This window comes from Gadus macrocephalus, chromosome 4 (assembly GCF_031168955.1).
Source record: "Gadus macrocephalus chromosome 4, ASM3116895v1".
Taxonomy (NCBI): Eukaryota; Metazoa; Chordata; class Actinopteri; order Gadiformes; family Gadidae; genus Gadus; species Gadus macrocephalus.
Window position 1 is genome coordinate 4,135,947 of NC_082385.1, and position 21,143 is coordinate 4,157,089.

The following is a 21,143-nucleotide window of genomic DNA, read 5'->3' on the forward strand; positions in this document are numbered from 1 at the left end:
AACTTACATTCAACCAGTGGGGTATGGCCCCTGACTCTCTGAGGAGGTAGGTACCTCCAGGTACCCCCTCCATGCCAGGGCGCCCTGAATTTATGTTTATTAACAGCGGGGTCAAGACAATTTGAGGGCCAGATCCAGTCTACCGACTGTCGGCCTTTTCACGATTGGCTTAAAAAAATTGCTTATTTAAATTTATACCAATACGATGGTGGGAAAAGCTTACCAGTTTGTATGTTTTTTATACTTCATTTTTATACTTGATCCGCTGACCGCTTGGAAGCCATTCGGAGTACATATTTTTTTAGAAGAAAGGGGTTATGTGGTAGGATCTTTAAGAATGCTTAACTGGGATATTTATATATTCATGGCTCAAATATTAACGATCATGCTTTTGACGTGTAACTAACGCATTTACGCGGTCAGCGATCCGCTGCCAGGCTTTGGTTCTCCGGGTTGCAGAGGCTTTAGCGTTCCCTTTTCTTGTGATAATGTCCTTCTCCTCGTCATAGCTCCCCAGGAGAACCTGAAGTTCCATTTCATTGAAATAAGCGGCCCGTTTCGCCATTTCGATCAGGGTTTCCATGATCCATACATCACGTCTTTTTAGGTTTGGCGGTGACGCGCACAACCCTGTGTTGTGCGCTGCTGAACCGAAAACTCTGGGTTAGTCGGCACTGGTTAAATCAACCTAGAGTTCAGCGTTAACTCAGTGTTTGTTAAACCTCCGTTCGTGGAACACCCCTCTGGACGAGTGTTTCGCAAGCTCTCTTGCGTTGTTTGGCCGCATGCATGCGCGGTAGCCACGCGACCGCCTCATCCAATGGCGAGCTCAGTTGGCGCAGAGTTGGCGCTGTGTGCTTCAAGATTCCGATTGGCCCAGAGAAATGTCAATTATAAGAAAGATTCGGAAGCAAGTGCTGAGATTCCGATTGGCCCAGAGAAATGTCAATTATAAGAATGATCCAATAATTGTTCGCAATTCTGGACCCCCCCCCCCCCCCCCAAAAAAAAAAAACTCTCCGGTTCTACACGATTCACGTGAATTGACCAACAAAACGGCGATTGTCGCCGAAAAGCGACAAGTTTGCAGCTTTGCATAAAATGTCAAACGAAAGTCAGTTGGCCTGAAGGTTGTTTTTTTTTTGTAAGCGACTAATGCGTGCAACAACTTTTGAAATTGGTCCAGTATTTGAGAACGTTCTCATTTGGGGTCATAGCGCCTCGTCAATATACGCCTCAAAAAAGGCTCAGATTGTCATTCTAAGCGTCTGCCAACAGTATCAGAAGGACCCTACAGAGAACTAAAGTGAGTGAGAGCTGGAGAAAGGATCGCCACTTGGAGTCCGGGGTGGTGGACTACAAGAAACATCATTGTGTTATTTAGGAGATTTGGGTGGAGGAGGGCTGAGATGTTAATAACGGGGGCTTCACAGGGACACAACACCAAACAGGATCAAGTGAGGGGTGAAGAAAAACGTTTTATTTCCCTGTAGGATTACTTTCCTTTCCATAATGTTGTCAGACACTGTGGCAACCCGGCACGGTTAGCGAACCACCTCCTCCCAAACAGGACACCATTTCGTGGGGAAAAGCCAAAAAAGGCATGTTTAATCCAGAACATAACAAAGTCTCTCAAAACACAAATAACGTAAAACCTGGGAGGAATCAACGGTCCCCTCCTTTGTGGGTGGAATCCCGTCACCCACGAGGACCGGTCTCTCCGTGCAGGAGCTCCAGGGCTGAGAGAGCCCTGAATGAGTGGAGAAGCGGGCTATTTAAGCCCTGCTTCTCCACTTGTTCCTCAGGTGCTCTGAATCTCCTTAATTGGCCTGGGCCGGGTTGCAACAACACTTAGAACAATCTGACTCTCGCCGGTTACCAAAACAAGCACTTCTAGACGACATAGATTGACGGTTGGCCGATGCCCCCAAGGAAATGCTGCACCGTTTCACACTCGGTACTGGACCGAATTCAACAACTGTTGTCTGCGTTTGTCTCTTTGGACTCAAATCGTTGGTGGAAAAAGGGTCCAAAAAGGTGGAGAAATCCGGAAGCTCCTCAACAGCTTAGCAACAGCACAAAAACCTTGCCTTTTAAACAGTACACAATACAATACAATTTAATAAACAGTACAGAGATCTCATTTCCCGTTGAGGGGTCTTTAAGCCATCACGCTTTCATCTTGCATTTGACGGATGTTATTCTATGGTGGATGTTGATGTGCCTGTTCAGCTTGTCCCTCGCAGTGTAGGTGAGGCCGCAGGAAGAGCAGGTGTACGGCCTCTCCCCGGTGTGGACGCTGAGGTGTCGGTTCAGACCCCACTTTAACTTGAAGCTTGAGGTGCAGAGCTCGCAGCGGAAGGGTCTGTCTCTGCGGTGGATGTTCTGGATGTGTCCGTCGACCCCGCCCTTAGTGGTGACCGCCTTTCCGCAGTCCGGACCCGAGTACGGCCGCTCACCCGTGTGCACCCTCGTGTGTATCCGGTCCCGGGTTTTGGCATCGCATTCGAGTTCACGCACCGGACGTTTGGCTCGTCGTCGGATCCGCAATTTAGAGTCCATGTCTGGACACGAGGCGCCAACGGCTGCGCCCGACCCGGAGCCGCTGTCTGCACCCGCTTCCTCCTTCGCATCCGTTTCTGTTGTCGTGCAGTCGGCCGACGCACAGGACCGAGGCTGTGGTTCTGTTGTCTCGAACTGGTCCGACACACAGGACCGAGGCTGTGGTTCTGTTGTCTCGAACTGGTCCGACGCACAGGACCGAGGCTGTGGTTCTGTTGTCTCGAACTGGTCCGACGCACAGGGCCGAGGCTGTGGTTCTGTTGTCTCGAACTGGTCCGACGCACAGGACCGAGGCTGTGGTTCTGTTGTCTCGAACTGGTCCGACGCACAGGACCGAGGCTGTGGTTCTGTTGTCTCGAACTGGTCCGACGCACAGGACAGAGGCTGTGGTTCTGTTGTCTCGAACTGGTCCGACGCACAGGACAGAGGCTGTGGTTCTGTTGTCTCGAACTGGTCCGACGCACAGGACAGAGGCTGTCGTTGTGCTGTCTCATACCCGTCCGACAGAGGCTGTGGTTCTGCTGTCGCATAATGGTCCGATACGAAGGACAGAGGCTGTGGTTCTGGCTTTATGTCTGCTTCAGAGTCCCTGGTCGGTGGTCCGGCCTCCGTTGGATCTGTAGGTGGAGGCGGAGCGCCTTCCGTCTTCACGGAACCAGGAGAGGACGGGTCCTGGATTACGTCCTCTCCCGTCGTCTCCTGACCACCGTCTCCCCCAGGGCTGACCCACAGCTCCTCCCGCTCCTCTTTGACTGGTAGGCCTGGGTTCCATGGCTCCTCCGCCACCTCCTCTTTGACATTGGAGTAGAACAGGCCTGGGGCCCTTGGCTCCTCCGCCACCTCCTCTTTGACTGGTAGGCCTGGGTTCCATGGCTCCTCCGCCACCTCCTCTTTGACATTGGAGTAGAACAGGCCTGGGGCCCTTGGCTCCTCCGCCACCTCCTCTTTGACTGGTAGGCCTGGGGCCCTTGGCTCCTCCTCCTCTTTGACTTGTGTGCCTGGAGTCCATGTCTCCTCCTGGACCGGACGGGGGGAGGGCGCCTCTCTACAGGCCGCGTGCTGCAGGACCTCTGCAGCAGCCGTGGAGATACAGACAGAGAAAACATTACAGAAGGTGAAGATGGACTAGGGATGGCGAAAAAAATTTTCGGTCAAAAAAAATTTTGACCGAATTCTTGACCGAGCACCGAGCCTCATTAACCGGTTAACCGATCAAATTTGAATGTGCTATTTGAAATAACAGCCTTTTCGAGCCGCGCCAGCCGCCTGCTATTTCGTAACTCTGCTTATCTCTCTCCCGTTCTGCCTCCGACTCACACACACACACACACACACACACACACACTCCGAGTGAGAGGCAGTGGCTCTAACCGCAGCACGACCTGTGTTTGAATTGAAGCCCGAGGCATGCTTACTGCAAGTTGACCGTGTGTAGAGAGCGGGCTCGAACGCCCACCTGGTTGAGACCCTGCACAGGATTCACCAGGGGCCAATCCGCTCATTTGAAACATTGCCGCGGCTCATTCAAGAAAATGACAGCTCCGAAGAGACGCCGCTTGTTTAGTTTGGAGGAGACGGAAAAATTGAGTGTGAGGGTTCATTTTTTTCACTTTCACTTTCACATTTAGGGATCATATTCTCCGCTGCTCGCATGCGGGAGTAATTAAGAATTGAGGAGAAATTAAGCAGTGGGCTAGGGACGCGGTGTCCGTCCAACTTCCAATAAATCACCTCATCTGATCGTCTTTTTGTGTGAAGTGAAACCACCACACACTTGATGATCGGTTAACGTTTATACGGTCAACCATCAGTCAAAACGGTCATCGGTTAAAAACCCTATGATGGACGGCGTGAGTAAGGGCAAACCGTCGTCACATTCGGTGATGGCTCATCACATATGATGACATGGTCGTTTTACGGTTGTTGCCAAATTCATCCAACCTTTAATAGCCCAGCTTCTGACCGTCTTACTTCCACAAAATGAAACAATACATCTACCCTCAAAGGAATCCATGATGATCTGTGTTGGGCCTCTGTTGATTCATTGCAATAGGATTATTAATATCTGGGAATCCTAACCTGCTCTGTCCAAGCGAACCTGGGGACTCCAGGCTGCGCTCAGCAGTTTCCATTGCCGACTTTTCTCTCCTTGTAACAGAGAAACTCCCTCCCGGTACTCCGCGATGGTTTGTTGAATATATCCCCGCATCTCCGCGTTATTCCCGGTGACCGGGTGATGGAGCACCGCTCTCAATTGTCCTATCGTCCACATCCCGGCGTCAGAAGCCGTCAGGCTCTTCTTCTTGTAAGTCCATTTCTCCTCCTGGACTGGACTGGAGGGCGCCTCTCTACAGGCCGTGTGCTGCAGGACCTCTGCAGGAACCATGGAGATACAGACACAGAAGAACATTAGAGAAGGTGATGATGCCGTGAGTAAGGGCAAACCGTGGTCACATTCGGTGTTCAACACATATGATGCAACCCGGTATCACGCCAAAGCGTGAAAGAGATACGTTGGTACACCTCGCCAAGTGCATTTAGTGTCACGTTTTACCTGACCAAAGCGGGAAGAGTACACACTTTCTTCCACCCATTTAAATGAATGGAGGAATAGCACAGAGGGCGAGACGTTCTCCCAGCACTTGGTGAAATGGTTACGTAGCCTACATTAATCTTTATTATCTGAATGGGAACTGCAATATTTTAGGACAGATTCACCATTAAATTTGTTTCTAATATAATTTCTAGCGAGTTCGCAGTTTACGCCATAAATAGTGAAATTCCTTTTTGGCTTTCTATGGTTACGACAAAAAGCTAAGTGGGGCAGTGCATTGGAATTTAAGAGAAAAACATAATTAACTCAAACTTCTTCCATTCCAAACGGATTACGGGATTGATAGATAGAAGGGCCTTAGAAGTGGTTTACATTTTCTAATTTGACGAAATAAGTGTATGGTGGTGTGTGGCTTACAACTCATTACAATGTTCTGCACACCTTGTTCAAGACCATTTGAGGAGGCTCCAGCAGGTGTCTCTGGAGTAGAGGGTGGAGGCCTAGTTGAAGCTCCTGCAGGTGTCTCTGGACGACAGGGAGGAGGCCGAGTTGAAGCTCCTGCAGGTGTCTCTCTGGGGGTCCAACCTTAATTGGAGTAGAACAGAGTTATTTAGAGAATGATATACTTTAACTAGTTCGGACCCGAGCACCAACAATGTGAAAGGCCTATTGTATTTACAAACTACACTATATAGTCCGTAAAGAGTTTTATTAAGTTTGAATAACAAATATTTAATACATTTGAGTTAACAACTGTCGTATAATTACAGAAAATAAAAAAGTTCAGCAGTCTGAATGAAGACAATGTACCCTGCATTTACTATCAAATAATGTTCACTGTACAGGCAACCTGAAAACCAAGATATAACAACCAAAAGTGTGTTCTAGTAATTACAATAGTTCATTGAGAATTACAAATTCGTAGCCACAAACATGTTACCAAGCGGCTGTAGCGTTGTATGAAAAAACATGTTTTTACATAATAGATGCTGAATGTTACAACAGACCACTTAGACTAAACAGTAGTTATTCAGCAGAATAAGATTAACAAGACGATGTCAGGTGATAAGAGATATTTGAGATAAACTGCTTGCATGTCGCTTGTTGAACAATTGTGATTTATTTCACAAGTAAATCACACTTTTTCTAATGGAAGTTTATCTTTAAAATCTCCATACTTTGAGTGCATCTAGAGTAATAACTGTCTGCTTTGCTGGTTCATAATCACAAGCTCCCATCAAGTGTATTGCCTTCGTAAAAGCAGTGAGTTAGTTTGAAAAGGCAACCCATCTGCATGGTTTTGTTCAACGTAACACGTCAAACAGAAACATTGAAATAGGCTGCCATTTAACAAGTCTTACACTTATCTATTGATAAACCCACTTTGAAACTCCAAACAATTTGAAACCCCAAACAGTTGTTGTTGAAGCTCTGCAATTAAAATTTCTTGATCAGCGATGGTCTTTCGGGCTTCCTCAAGTTGATCTTGAAGGGAGGGAGGCAGTGCAGCATATTCGTGGTCTGGGTGCGGAGGGGGCGTCTCTTCACTGGAAGTATAAGAGAAACATATTGATGGACACATTAGGTATTTTACAAGGATACTCATGCTCAATGCATGTAACCAATTACACATGTTATGTACCTCAACACATTCACACCATGATCCGTGGAAACATTGCTGGAAATCATCAACAGAGAAATACTGTCACCACTACACAGTTAATAAATGCATTACGAACTAGTAACTTAACTCATCTTAATACTACCTTGCAGTTCTAACAACAAACCTCCACTCTGGTCTGAAAGAACTCCATGCAAACACAGTCGGCACAGCTCCCTGTTTCAGCTTGGTGATCCCTGTCTTGGTTTTTACCAGGCAGTCTGGGAGGAAATGCTCCGAGCACACTTTTGTGTATGTGTTTATCTGCATCAGCAAATAAAACGTAATCATATAAACATTACATGTTTAATTTTATAAATGTACATTTCAACAACTGTGCTCTCTGCCTTAATCTATCTACTAAAACGGGCAAGTTCTTGCTAGACTGGTAACTGCTAGCGATACGGAGACCGGGTTACAGCACCAGACATATCATAAAACGTACCTTAAAATGACGGCCAGGATCTCTTTTGATTTTAATAATCCATTCTCGACGTAGTCCCAGATCATTGGGGAAACGGTGAAAAGTTTGTCCTCTGTTCGATTTCTTCCTGTGTGATGAAGTACATTGGGGAACACAGCAGTGAGGAGCCATTGCATCACGTTGTGAAAACTCCCGGAAGTGGAAAGTGTACCCCTCAGGCTCCTACTTCCGTTCGAGGTGAATAAGCTGCTATCCATTTGGATGTACGAAGTGGTAAAGTCGCCAATCTCCCAGCTTTCTTGCGGCATTTCATTGAGGCACGCCCCCTTTCGGTCGTAGTATCTCGTCGCTTTCAAAGTAGAGCGAGCAGATCTGTACAACTAGCAAACAAGATGGCTGCGCCCATAGTCAATGGGGATCGAGCTGTATTTTCTTTGTATTTGTACCACGTTGGGGGTTGTAATGTCGATTTTAAATCCTCTTACACACTTGATTTCATTGCTGCTTTAATCCGGTCACCAATTTAAGGTCTTGCTTTGCGTGAAATTCAATGTAAAGTTGTGTTTTCAAGCTGGTTTGCCAAAGAGGCTATGTTGCTAATGATGACTAGCCCGCTACTACCCCTCGTGGCTCGACAGAAACACGACAGCACTTGTTGAAATAAAAATTGGCGAAAATGGCAAAATATTATTGCAATGTAAAGGCTTGCAATGTTAATGTTTTTGTAAAGGCTGGCAACTACGGAAGCCGAGAACGGCCATCGATTATTTATTTTTTTATGCACTGTTATCTCGTGATAACGACTTATTATCTTGTTTTCTCGATATAACAAAGGTCGTTTTCTCGTGATAACGAATTAATTATCTTGTTTTCTCGATATAACAAAGATCGTTTTCTCGTGATAACGAATTAATTATCGTGTATAGGATTAATAAAAATATTCTCCGATTTGGGTCCAAGAGACAAATTTACATAAAATGGGGGTCAGTCTGTGCCCCTTAAGTGTAACAAATGTGGGGTCCATGCTATGAAAATGTTGAAAATCACTGTAACGTAGGGCTGTCCTCAACTAAAGAAATTCTTAGCTATTTTATCGACAAATCTGTAAAGTTTGAGTTTTCCACATGCAATAATTCAAAAGGGCCTCCTTAAATATCATGCTTATCAGAGATGTCCTTGTAATTGTAATGGAACCTTTATATAACCTGATTGTGTGTTCTTTTTTATAACAATATATAGCCATGTTTGATCTAAACGTTTTTAAGTATAACACTGTGTGCATTATAGTTTGTTTGATTTTACTCAGTACCTTGCACTTAGAAATCTTTCTCTCATTTATGCAAGTTTTTTGTAGCATTAGTTGTTTGATGTATAAACTTGACCAAAACAGAGGGATTATCTCGTTTTTCACGAGAAAACGAAGGGGAAAAAATATCTCGTTATCACGAGAAAACGATCTTTGTTATATCGAGATAACAAGATAATAAGTCGTTATCACGAGATAACAGTGCATAAAAAAATAAAATAATCGATGGCCGTTCTTGGCTTCCGTAGGCAACCATTATACACTGGATTATTTATTTTTTTCCAAAATAGTTTTCTTCTTAAACTCGTCGGACACAAATAGCAAACTGGAAGGCTGGAGCAAGGGAAATATGTCACGTTCTCGCTGAAGCTGGTCGTTCGTACCAGCCTACCATCAAAATGGATAGCAGCACTAGGTCAGTGGTTTTCAAACTGTGGGGCGCGCTCCCCCTGGGGGGCCCCAGAGTTCTTCAGGGGGGGGCGCGACGTGAGAAAAAAATAAACCCGAAAAAAAACCTGAAAGTCGATGATTCAAATCATCAGTCGTACTTCAACTGTAGAAGTAACATACATAACTAAATCAATTTTCAACCGTTTCTCTTCGTGCAAACCATTTAAGAAATCTACACACTTGTATCTTCAATAATATCGAAACAGAATTTCGATATAATTTAAAATCTCTTCAGAATCACAGTTTTAGTTTTCGTACCGCTTCGTTCTCAGCTGTTTTCATTGAAGACGTCTGCCCATTCTGATACACCTACTTCTAGACATCGTAACTCATTCCTTTTTCAACCGTTTACCATCGTTCAATCCATTAAACAAATCTGCACACTTGTATCTTCAATACTATCCAAACAGAATTTTGATAGCATTTATACTTTTTTCAGAATCACAGTTTTAGTTTCAAACCGGCATCGTTTTCAGTTGCTTATAATAATTTAGGTGACCAATCACCATAGCAACGCCGGTAAACAAACCCCGCCGAATAGTCGAATCTCTGGACTGAAAAGGCAGATCTGATTAGACTCAGAAAATTCAGAGTCGGGGACCCAGAATTAATCTGTGTAAAAAGTTGTTAAATTGTGTTAAGAAATGTGTTTAAAAACGCACAAAGATGTTGTAATGTTCCAGAAATATGTTTAAAATGTTTACAAAATATGTTTCAAATGTTAAAAAAATATGTTTCAAATGTTTTAAAATTATGATCAGAGATGTTTAAAATGTGTAAAATAATTAAAATAGCTTTCAAAACACAGGTATTTAGAACTTTTTTGGGGGGGGGGGGGGGGGGGGCTCAGCTGAAATATTTTTCTCTGAGGGGGGGCTCACTCTCTCACACTTTGAAAACCCCTGGTCTATAGCATATACCCGCGTTTTCTGGTTACAGTTTAATGCATTTTTCACAACAGACAATTTGACTGGAACTACTTAGCAGGTAGGTTTTTTTTTGCGTTTAAGATATCAAGTGATTTCTTGCCGATGATCCATGGCTGCCTTTGTGAATGTCGGCACACATCGAATAATCGATTCGTTCATACCACCCAACCGACCCACTAACGCACTGTTAAAACATGATATAAACAAAATGCAACAGGTGCAACTATAGTTAGTTTAAAAGGATGTACCATCACTACAAGGTTTCAATGTCGTTACACATAAACATGCTTCTAAAACAATATATGCAGGTGATGCTAGGTTCAACAATCTAAATTTAATGATGAAACATTAAAATAAACAGGCAGACATTTATTCAATGATTATAGCCTATATATTTGCGTCGCTTTGACGGAGTGGCTTACCAAAGACATTTCTCCCTATCATGAATCACACAGTCTATGGGCCAAAACGACAACAATATCTGAAGGGTCTGGCTCCAGACGGGGGCCCCGGGCTGCCACAGGGCAAGGTCTTTTCCTCTTTCCAGCTCTTCAATGGAGTCTTTTGAACCATTCTTGGTCAATTTTAATTGAAATAAGTTCATTGTGTTCTTCAGGAGAAGACAATGATTTTACTGTGATTTGACTGCAATAAATCGGTGACAACGACTCTGAAATAATAATATCATAGTGCTCCACTGTAAAATGCCTGAATAACAGTCATGCTTTGTTGGTGTTGTCAGCGAGAAGTAGGGGTGTGAACGGTTACAAAAAATTCTAAGCGGTTACACAACCCCTTTTTTTTCGTGCACACGCGGTTAACTGTTTTTTTTTTTTATTAATTAAAGATTTTTTATTTATTTTTTTAAACTGGACCGCAGTCGCGCTATAGGGGGATTATTTGTTTATCAACACGGCGGAAGCGCGATCAGAATGATCGCAAAAAGAAAATTTGTTTGACCGGTTGCCATGGTTATCTCCGTGTGGTTAATTTGCAGTTGCGGTGTTAATTAGGATGTGGTCAGCTTACTGTTACATTAAACTGTAATCAGAAAAAGTGGTTATATGCTATAGACCCTAGAGTATCTGTGGTATAAAGGCTGGGACGAATTTCGAATGATAAATAATTTAACTTTATGTTGAAAGTATGGACCGTCGCGATTCCCATTGAAACAATGGCGCAGTGATTCTTTTTTTTTTTTACGGTTTTCGTTTAAGGTACTTATTTTTCCTAAACGGTTATGATTTACTAACCGGTTACACGTGTACACGTGTACCCGTTCACACCCCTAGCGAGAAGACAAGCAAACTTTGGTTAAAATTTGTGGTCACTGGATGGATATCTGATCAATCAATCAAGCGGTTCTGGCTGCTACAGCCAATATTAACACTTAGTGATGCGGTTAGAAAAGTAAGGAGAATATTTGTGGCCTCAGGCCCTCCATTAAACAATCAGACGGGTGCTCACTGGGTATGGACCACTACAGCACCCAATCTGAGCTTCAAATATCGCTGCAGATGTCCTACTACAATGTGTTGTAGTATTTTTCATAAACTTTTTATTCACACATATATCCACAACCCACTCAAAAGGGCCTGGAGAACCACGAGTTGAGGAACAATGTCTTAAAATATATAGATATATTAGAAAAAATATTACCTTTAATAATGAGATCAAACAGTGCCTTCATCCTTTGAAGACCCTCCACAGAGATCTCAGACAGATGGCAGGGAGGGGCAAAAATTTCTGAGACCCAGTGATTTTGGTCATGGCAGGAATAAAAGGGGCTGGCCAGGAATAAAACAGGCCTCAGTCCAAGGCCCTGCATTTTCTCAAGCTTGAAATATACAATACACAACACATATGACAAGACAATAAAATGTTAATATTTAAATGTACAGGGCAAAATTATAGCAACAAATGAAAACGGATCTTCATGAGAGTAATGGATGCAGGTGCATACCAACATGTTAGCCTCTATCCGAACGTGAGACCTGGTCCGGTTCATGTGGTGGGTTTGGACCTCATGCTCCATAATGGGTTGGTTTGCTTTCACTCCACTCTTGTTTCTAAAAATCAATCAGAAAATAATTGATACAGCTATTATCTTAATATATATTCAACATAAATGCAAAGAGTAATGTATGGTTAAAGTAATATAATATATAACATTAACACTAAATACTGTGCAAATGTAAAATTAAGTACAATTTTAGTTTTGTGAAACTTACTGCTAACAGACACCCATTCACTAAACATTAGCTAACCTGTGTTATAGCAAATTACACTTCAGATACAACTGATTAAGCTTAAATCCCATTTCTAATGGTTTAAATGAAAGACAAAAAATATGATATTGTTATCAATCAGTAGATTGGGAACACAGAGCATGCGTGTTGTTAATGTACACGCAAGCTCTTGTGTTCGCCAATGGACTTATCGATAATAATAATATAATATTGTTTGTCTTTCTTTTTCTATCTCCAGTCTTAAAGACAAGATGGCATTGACGGGTGAACTACTGATGGTATTGTGTATATAAAATGTCATTTTTAATAAACAATCTGTACACTCAAAGTTATCAATGCCTATTCTTATATGTTAGGACCCTTATTATACTACCAAAGAAGTGTCAAGGCTACTTCTAGCCTTGTAAGTGGTTTAAAATAGCGAATTTAAAATAATATCTAGTTTCTAGTAAACACTCAACAGCTCAGTTGACTCTTCTCATTAGCCGGAATGACGAGCGTTCTGATTGGTCAGATTGCCTGTCAATCAAACACTGGCAAAAGGTCAATTGGCTGCTTGCCGTCGCTTCCCTGTCGTCATTGTGTTAAACCAGCCAGTGCGCCAGTGGGAGAAGCCATCTTGGTGATTGGCTCCCGCAAAAACAGACCCTTCTGGAGGGCTGTTCAAATCGCCGGCAGAACGGGCTGGGGCAGGGCAGGGCAACCAATCTAGGTTGCATGATGGTCGTTTTACTGTTTTTGCTAAAAATCATCCAACCTTGAATAGCCCCGCTTCTGCTATTGGACCGTTTTACTTCCACGAAATGAAACAATAGATATACCCTCAAAGGAATCCATGCTAATCTGTGTTAGGCTTCAGTTGATTCATTACAATATGATTATTAATATCTGGGAATCCTAACCTGGATTCCCCAGGTTCTCCAGGCGGTCAGCAGTTTGCGTTGCCGACTAATCTCTCCTTGTAACAACTTCCTCCACGTACTCTTGTCTCGGAGTAGAGATGGTTTGTTGAATATATCCCCGGATCTCCACGGTATCTCCAGTGATCGGCGTGGCACCCGATTTGGTTCCCCCCTAGTTCCTGACTTCCTGTTACACTTTACGCTGATTTACTGATGAGCCGTGCGTAGTTGCTATGTTATTGTATGTACTTACGGAAGTAACTCAAATCGAAAACAGCTGGATGTACGGAAAGCGAAATGGGACAAACCTCCCACCAGGCTGTGTGGCAGTAGTCTGCTGCGTTGATTTTAGCGTCGCAACACAACAATAATTGTAGACTCTAGGCTACTGTTGTGTCATTTATAACATGAAAGCAATGTATCATGAAGGCATTTGTTAGACTATTCATCAGAATCAGAAAGGATTTAATTCCCAAGAAGGGTTTTACACCAACCAGGAATTTGGCTTGGTGAATGAGGTGCATACATTAAGACAAAAACAATGAACAATGAACAAACAGTGATAGATATATAACACAATATAAACAAGCAGGGACATAAGTGATCAATTAAAAATAGGATCATATAGAATAAATGAAAAACTAAAGTAAAAGATATTTAAAAATGTATATTATGAATTTACAAATTGGTGATGGGTATGAGTGCCAGAGTCAGTGTCAGTCAGTGGGGTTGATGGTCCTGGGACCTGTTAAGGAACCCAACTGAAGAGGGGAAGAAACTGTTCAAGTGGCGGGAGGTTTTGGTCGATGGATTCATTGATTGTCACACCAAATTTGTGTGACAGCGCCAAACAACAAGGCCAGCTAGAAGGCCTTGTAGGAGGAAAACAAAAGGAATTACAACTAGCTAGCAGCGAAATTATGTAGATCATTAAATTAACATTTTTTAGATTAGATTCACTTTAATTACAATGGATGACAGAGGAGATGGTTTGTCGAATTTGTCGTGCCACAACAAGATAACCATCATTGCATGTCTTTACCTTTTGTGGAAGAGAGAGAGACGTCGGAGGACCCGACGCAGTCTATTCATAATATTGTAATCACCACGGAAGAGGCAGTGAATGAAGTATTGATTAGACAGAGATTTATTAGATAGGCCTACCTATCTGGTACTACAGCAAACAGGTGAGGAGAATGGTGAGATTACTCGTTTTCCATTACAAGTGGACTGGTATTATTGTTGCTATATGGTAGAGATGATCTAAACATGCAACATAGTTTACTAGAAGTTACTTATAAGGTTTTGTGATGATAGTGGTAGGCTACTCATCTTCTGAGGATGTTTTATATATATATATATATATATATATATATATATACATATATATATCTCATAACATCCTCCGAAGATGGTAGATACATGACATGAGATCGTTCTCAACAAACGGTGTAGCTTAGCCTAAAGCTCATCAGTTTTACCTTTGGGATTTCTCTACAGCAGACGTTCTCCACTTCGTTGGGCATAGTGGCACAATTCCCACAGGTGCACCTAGATAGTAGAGATGTTATAAGTTATAACGGTGTATTTTGATGGACAAAAGTAGTCAACAATATGCCAAGTCGGGCCATAAAAAGCTTGTTACGGATGCTTGAATAGTACGAGTAATCTACTAGCCGCAAGCTAAGTCAGAAAAGCTGGGCTTAATACATGATAAGTAGCGTGTGGGTATAATAGCATTAACAAAAACTTACCACTGTGAAATGTCCTGGTCCATTCTACGACTAACGTCCCCCTCGTCATGAGCGTTGTCAGCTCAATTATCGGTTTCGGGGTCCGACTCATGCTCAAATTGGTAAGGTAGTACTGAAGCCATAGTAGACAGAGTGACAGAGGGCACCAAGCTTCTAAATGCCTCAGAATTCTAAGCAATAGGGTATTTCACATGAGTCCTTTTTCCATCGGATTTTCAAGCGAATTAACTCTTAAAGCGAATTAATTTGTAGCGACATAAGAAGCGCCTAAACGGTTTTCCATCGACAGAATGATTATAGCGAATTAAAATTGTGTCACTAATGCCCCGTGTTGAAGCGCATTTTTCTGACCCGCTAGATGATTTTCCGTCAACAATGCGCATGCGCGACATTCTATATCGCTTCAGCCGTTTTCCATTACTTTTATGTCGCTAGAACTTTCCCAAAACCACCTCTGCAGAGCGAATTAACTTAGTGCGACAAAATCGGCGTTAGAGCGATATAACCCTTTTTCCATCACATATGTCGCACTAACTTTTGATGCGCATCATTTTAAAGCACATTATCTTTTTGATGGAAAAAGGACTATAGGGGTTGTAATACTCATAAAAGTACGCGAAAAAATAATGTGCTAGACAACCCTTTATTGTTGTAAATCAATTCTATGAGGTCAAACAAATTAAATAATAAACAGTAAAAAAGGGCATAATAGGGCCCCTTTAACTTTTCTCTCTTTTCAGGCACAGACATTTCATGGCAGTGTTTAGACTGGTGATTATTTTTCTCACAAAAAAACAATATTGTCTGTCCATTTGATTCGCAGCATAAAGGGTAATGGGTGATGACACCTGGCTTGGAAAGAACAACAAATCCTGGATGCTTGATTTTGATGATGATCGTTACTCTGCCCGGTACAACGGTGGACAGTCAAACATTCATCTCACCCTCGCTGGCTCTAACAGAGTGGGAGTGTATCTGGACCGGCCTGCTGGCACTCTGTCCTTCTACAGAGTGTCCCCAGATGGAGGAGGGTCCTCAGACACACTGACACACCTCCACACCTTCCAGGCCACCTTCACCCAGGAGGACCTCCTCCCGGCGTTTTTGGTATGGAGGGATGGTGACTCAGCGTCTCTGTGTCGGTTGTAAACACACACACACACACACACACACACACACACACACACACACACACACACTCTCACACATACACATACACACACACACACACACACACACACACACACACACACACACACACACACACACACACACACACACACACACACACACACACACACACACTCTCACACATACACATACACACACACACAAACACACACACACACACACACTCTCACACATACACATACACACACACACAAACACACACACACACACACACACACACACACACACAGACACACACACACACACACACACACACACACACACACACACACACGATGATGGTGAGGGTGAGGTTAGCTTCAGGGGGGGCTGAGGGAGGGGGTGAGGGGCCTTCAAAACGCCCCACCCGATTACAAATTGGTCTCACTCACTTCTCACCTGCTCAAACTCAACTTGCAAAACACTTCAATCAGGTGTGAGGGCATAAAAGAGGCCTCAGGTGAGCTCTGCTGTGTTGTAGATGAGCTGCTCTGGCCTGATCTGGATGTATGTAGATCTGTTCCACCGCATTTATATTCTTATTTTTATTTTTTGTTGGCCTACGACTAGCTTGTTTTGCAGTCAGTTCAGCTGAACATTTACTGTGTTACAGTAACAAATAAATATTTGCTTTGTTACCTTTTTGTACTTGTGCACTGATTTCATCATTAGATCCCCCGAAAGACGGTCTAAACCTTTTCTTACTGTAGTGCTTTTCCTTTTACTTATCAGTGCAGTTACTGTACTGTGAGTTTGGCCAAAATAGGTAACATTGGTGTATTCTCAGAACTTCAACAATGTTGCAGTATCAACTATAGATGTACAGTATGACTCTGGGAAGCTGGGATTGTGAGTTTAGCCCATTGGAGCTCATTGGATAGAAAAATACGCGTTGGATCCTATTCTGATACGCTTATCTTTATTTAAAATAATGTATTATCCTTGTTCAAACCAAATGTATTGTGTAATCCTACATACAATCGTACATAGTAGTATCCATACTATATCCCTAATGACAATGTGAAATTGTACATATTCATCCAGAATTTAACCTAAATGTACAACTAAAAATGAAACATGGGGCCTTACATCATACTCAATTCACATGAAAAAAAATGCAACCGTTATTCAAACAAAATGTAATTTTGCATACAGTATTAATTCTATAGAAAGGGCTATATCAAATCTGACATAATACTAATCCACAATACTGTACACATTATAATGAAACATGGAGCCTTACATCAGACTACATTCACACAAATATTATCCATCCAAAATGCAACAATCTGACATCATTGGCAACTACTAGAGCAATCAGAATGAGAAAATCCATTTTTATTGATTTTTGGTGAATATTTTAAACTATTAATTGCATCCTGTTTCATTATAATGCGAGATACCAGCAAAGTGTTACCTGTAGTAAGTAGCAGGCCCCCATTGGCAAGTACTACTGTACAATCAGAATAAGAAAATTTATTTTGATTGATTTGTGGTGATTTCTTTCCTGAAACGATTCCATGGTAAAGTCTTTGCCACCAGTCTGTGGGGTGTAATTTGTAGATGGTCGCTAAGACAGATAGCAGCAACAAAGATATCGATGGCAACAATTAATGTCGTTGTGATTTTTTTCGATACGGTGTCCTAAAGTGTCCTCAATATACTACACCCGTAATGTAGTGAAATTGTGTTGATGAAACCCATTGTGGGGTAAGTCAAAACCGAATATCCGGCGAATATCAAACCTGTTTCTAACTTTTACCCGGCCGCTACCTAACGAGATAAATGTGATCTTACCCTGCTTTTCACCGTCTCTTAAAACCACAGCAATACGATGCGCATCTTGCAGGCAGGCAAATGTGAAACGTTGATAGTCTCTACGTCACCTACCTGCAGCACAGGTAGACGAGGCTACCAACTTTATTTCTTTATTACTTTTCGAATTTTTTTATTGTCGAATAATTGATTAACACGTTCATTTTTAAATGTTGATGTATACATTTTACCAAGCATTGATAATTTAAATGGCAACTCAAATCGGCACCTTGGACATTCAGATGCAAAGGGGAAGGTGCTCATGCACCCATTGCCGCCCCTCCCCTTCTGCACTAGCCTGCAGAGTACGAGATGGTTTGCTGAATATCTCCGCGGTATCCCCGGTGACCGGGTGATGGAGCAACGCTCTCAATTCTCCTATCGTCAACATCCAGGCATCAGAAGCTGTCAGGGTCTTCTTCTTCTGGTGTATTATTATATTATTTTATTCTGGTGTTTTATTATGTTATCTTCTTCTGGTGTATTATTATGTTATCTGGCCGGAGGAGGCTTGTTGCTCCATGGCGGCCCGTCTGGGAACTGCCGAACTCTAAAGGCCCCAAGGCGCCCTCTAGCGGCTCCCATGCGGCCTCTAGCGGCTCCCATGCGTCCTCTAGCGGCTCCCATGCGCCCTCTAGCGGCTTCCATGCGCCCTCTAGCGGCTCCCATGCGTCCTCTAGCGGATATACACCGTCAATGACATCTGGATGAATAGGGAAAGAACCATTGGATACATCCTATATGGTATGAACACAGTTGTTAGATATTTACGTATCTAAATAGGAAACTGGAGTTCTGTCCAGTAGAGGGCGGTAAAACTTTGCATTTCAAAGCTTCGCCCGGGGGAAAAAAAGAAGAGCAGAGAAAGCAGATTGTTTTTCACTGTGAAACTGGCGGTTTGATCATTGAAATGATTCTGTGGGTTCTGGTCTATCATATCATTTATCATTATTGAGGATAGATGATGATGTCATTCCTGGGACTTGAGCGAATTTCACACATTGCCCAAAAGGTGATCAACAGAACCAGTGACTCATCTGGAATTTACAGGTTGTAGTAAATGGTTGATATTTCCTGGAGTGAAAAGCATTTGAGATGCCACTTAAGATGCACTTTCTTCATTTGAATAGTGGAAGACAGGAGGTCTTTCGTTTAATGAAAAGTAACCCTTAACCATCTACAAATAAATCAATATTAATAACCGTAAGGTGTGCAGTGCAGTATGCAAGTTTGAAAAAAGCACCCAAGAAGAAAGAACAAATAAAAACGAGCACTTATCGACGACATAGATTGATGGTGGGCCGATGCCCCGAAGGAAATGATGCACCGTTTCACACTCGATACTGGACCGAGTTCAAAACCGTGGTCTGCGTTTATCTCCTTAACCTCAAATCGATGGGAAAAAGGGTCCAAAAAGGTGGAGAAATTTGTAAGTTCCTGATTTCTGAGCAACAGGACATGAATCTTGCCTTTAATAAACCGTGCACACAATACAATAACATGTTATAAACAGTAACGAGATCTAATCTCCAGTTGAGGGGTCTTTAAGCCATCACGCTTTCATCTTGCATTTGACGGACGTTATTCTATGGTGGACGTCGATGTGCGTGGTCAGATGCCGCTCTGCGTGAAGCTGAGGCCGCAGAAAGAGCAGGTGTACGGCCTCTCCCCGGTTGTGGACGCGGAGGGTGTCGGTTCAGGCCCGACTTGAACGTAAAGCTGAAGGTGCAGAACTCGCAGCGGAAGGGTCTGTCTCCGTGGTGGATCCCCCGGATGTGTCTGTTGGCCCCGCCCTTAGTGGTGAACGCCTTGCCGCAGTCCGGACACGAGTACGGCCGCTCACCCGTGTGCACCCTCATGTGTGTTCGGAGGTGAGCTTTGGAAACGCATTTGAGTTCACACACCGGACAATGGAAAAGCTTTTCCACGAATTTGACTCGTCGTCCAATCCGCATTCCAGAGTCCAAGTCTGGACACAAGTCTCCAACTGGGACTCCTGACCTGGCGCCGCTCTCTCCACCTGCTTCCTCCTTCACGGTTGTCTCATACTGGTCCAACAAGCAGGGCCGAGGCTGTGGTTCTGTTGTCTCATACTGGTCCGACGGGCAGGAAAGAAGTTGTGGTTCTGCTTTACGTCTGTTTCAGAGTCCCCGGTTGGCAGCCAAGCCTCCGTTGGATCTGTAGGCGGAGGCAGAGCGAGTTCTTCATCATCATCGTCTTCCGTCTTCACGGAACCAGGAGAGGACGGGTCCTGGATGACGTCCTCTCCCGTCGTCTCCTGACCACCGTCTCCCCCAGGCTGACCCACAGCTCCTCCCGCTCCTCTTTGACTGGTAGGCCTGGGTTCCATGGCTCCTCCTCCTCTTTGACTCGTGTGCCTGGAGTCCATGTCTCCTCCTGGACCGGACGGGGGCAGGGCGCCTCTCTACAGGCCGTGTGCTGCAGGACCTCTGCGATACCGTGGAGATACAGACACAGAAGAACATTAGAGAAGGTGATGATGGACGGCGTGAGTAAGAGCAAGCCGTGGTCACATTCGGTGTTCAACACATATGATGACATGGTCGTTTTACTGTTGTTGCTGCAATCATCCAACCTGGGACCGTCTTACCTCCATGAAATGAAACAATACATCTAGCCTCAAAGGAATCCATGCTAATCTTTGTTAGGCTTCTGTTGATTCATTGCAATAGGATTATTAATATCTGGGAATCCTAACCTGCTCTGTCCAAGCGAACCTGGGGACTCCAGGCTGCGGTTAGCAGTTTGCATTGCCGAATATTCTCTCCTTGTAACAGAGAAACTCCCTCCTGGTATTCTGAAATGGTTTGTTGAATATATCCCCGCATCTCCGCGTTATCCCCGATGACCGGGTGATGGAGCACCGCTCTCAATTCTCCTATCGTCCACATCCCGGCATCAGAAGCTGTCATGCTCTTCTGTTTCTAGGTCTATTATTATAATATCGTCTTATAGTGTATTATGTTATCTTCTTCTAGCGTATTATTATGTTGTCTTCTTCTGGTGTATTAATATGTTGTCTTCTTCTGGTGTATTAATATGTTGTCTTCTTCTGGTGTATTACGCTGGCCGGACGAGGCGCGTCGCCCCCTGGCGGTCCGTCTTGGAACTGCCGAACTCTAGCGGCTCCCAGATGTCCTCTGGTCTAGCGGGTCCCAGGCACCATCTAATGGCTCGCCTGAGTACTTCAGTCCCAATATCTACAACAATTCTACCGTCATTATTTACAGAACATTTGCAAGTTATTGAAACAGGACATTCGCAATATTAGATCATGGGAACAATTTTAGAGGAATATTAAGTCAAAGAACATAAAAATGAAACACGGATTTACAACGTCAATGAGA

At 43.5% G+C, this 21,143-nt stretch overlaps 1 protein-coding gene across 3 annotated transcripts; it reads right to left on the bottom strand.

The window, feature by feature from the left end:
- Positions 1 to 1,455: 1,455 nt before the first annotated feature.
- Positions 1,456 to 13,346, bottom strand: LOC132455009 (zinc finger protein 282-like). 3 transcript variants are annotated; one of them, XR_009525056.1, is made up of 7 exons: positions 13,037 to 13,342; positions 11,849 to 11,954; positions 11,545 to 11,722; positions 5,558 to 5,701; positions 4,642 to 4,935; positions 1,900 to 3,632; positions 1,456 to 1,559 (listed from the first exon to the last, which is right to left on the bottom strand). XR_009525056.1 is itself a non-coding variant. In XM_060048695.1 (6 exons), exons 2-6 carry the CDS (start codon positions 11,918 to 11,920, stop codon positions 2,170 to 2,172), a joined length of 2,151 nt encoding a protein of 716 aa, XP_059904678.1. In that variant the 5' UTR covers positions 11,921 to 11,954; positions 13,037 to 13,342; the 3' UTR covers positions 1,456 to 2,169. The 3 variants fall into 3 exon arrangements, 2 of the variants coding, with proteins under 2 accessions (XP_059904678.1, XP_059904679.1); XM_060048695.1 differs by having other exon boundaries at positions 1,456 to 3,632; XM_060048696.1 differs by lacking the exon at positions 4,642 to 4,935 and having other exon boundaries at positions 1,456 to 3,632; positions 13,037 to 13,346.
- Positions 13,347 to 21,143: the final 7,797 nt, after the last annotated feature.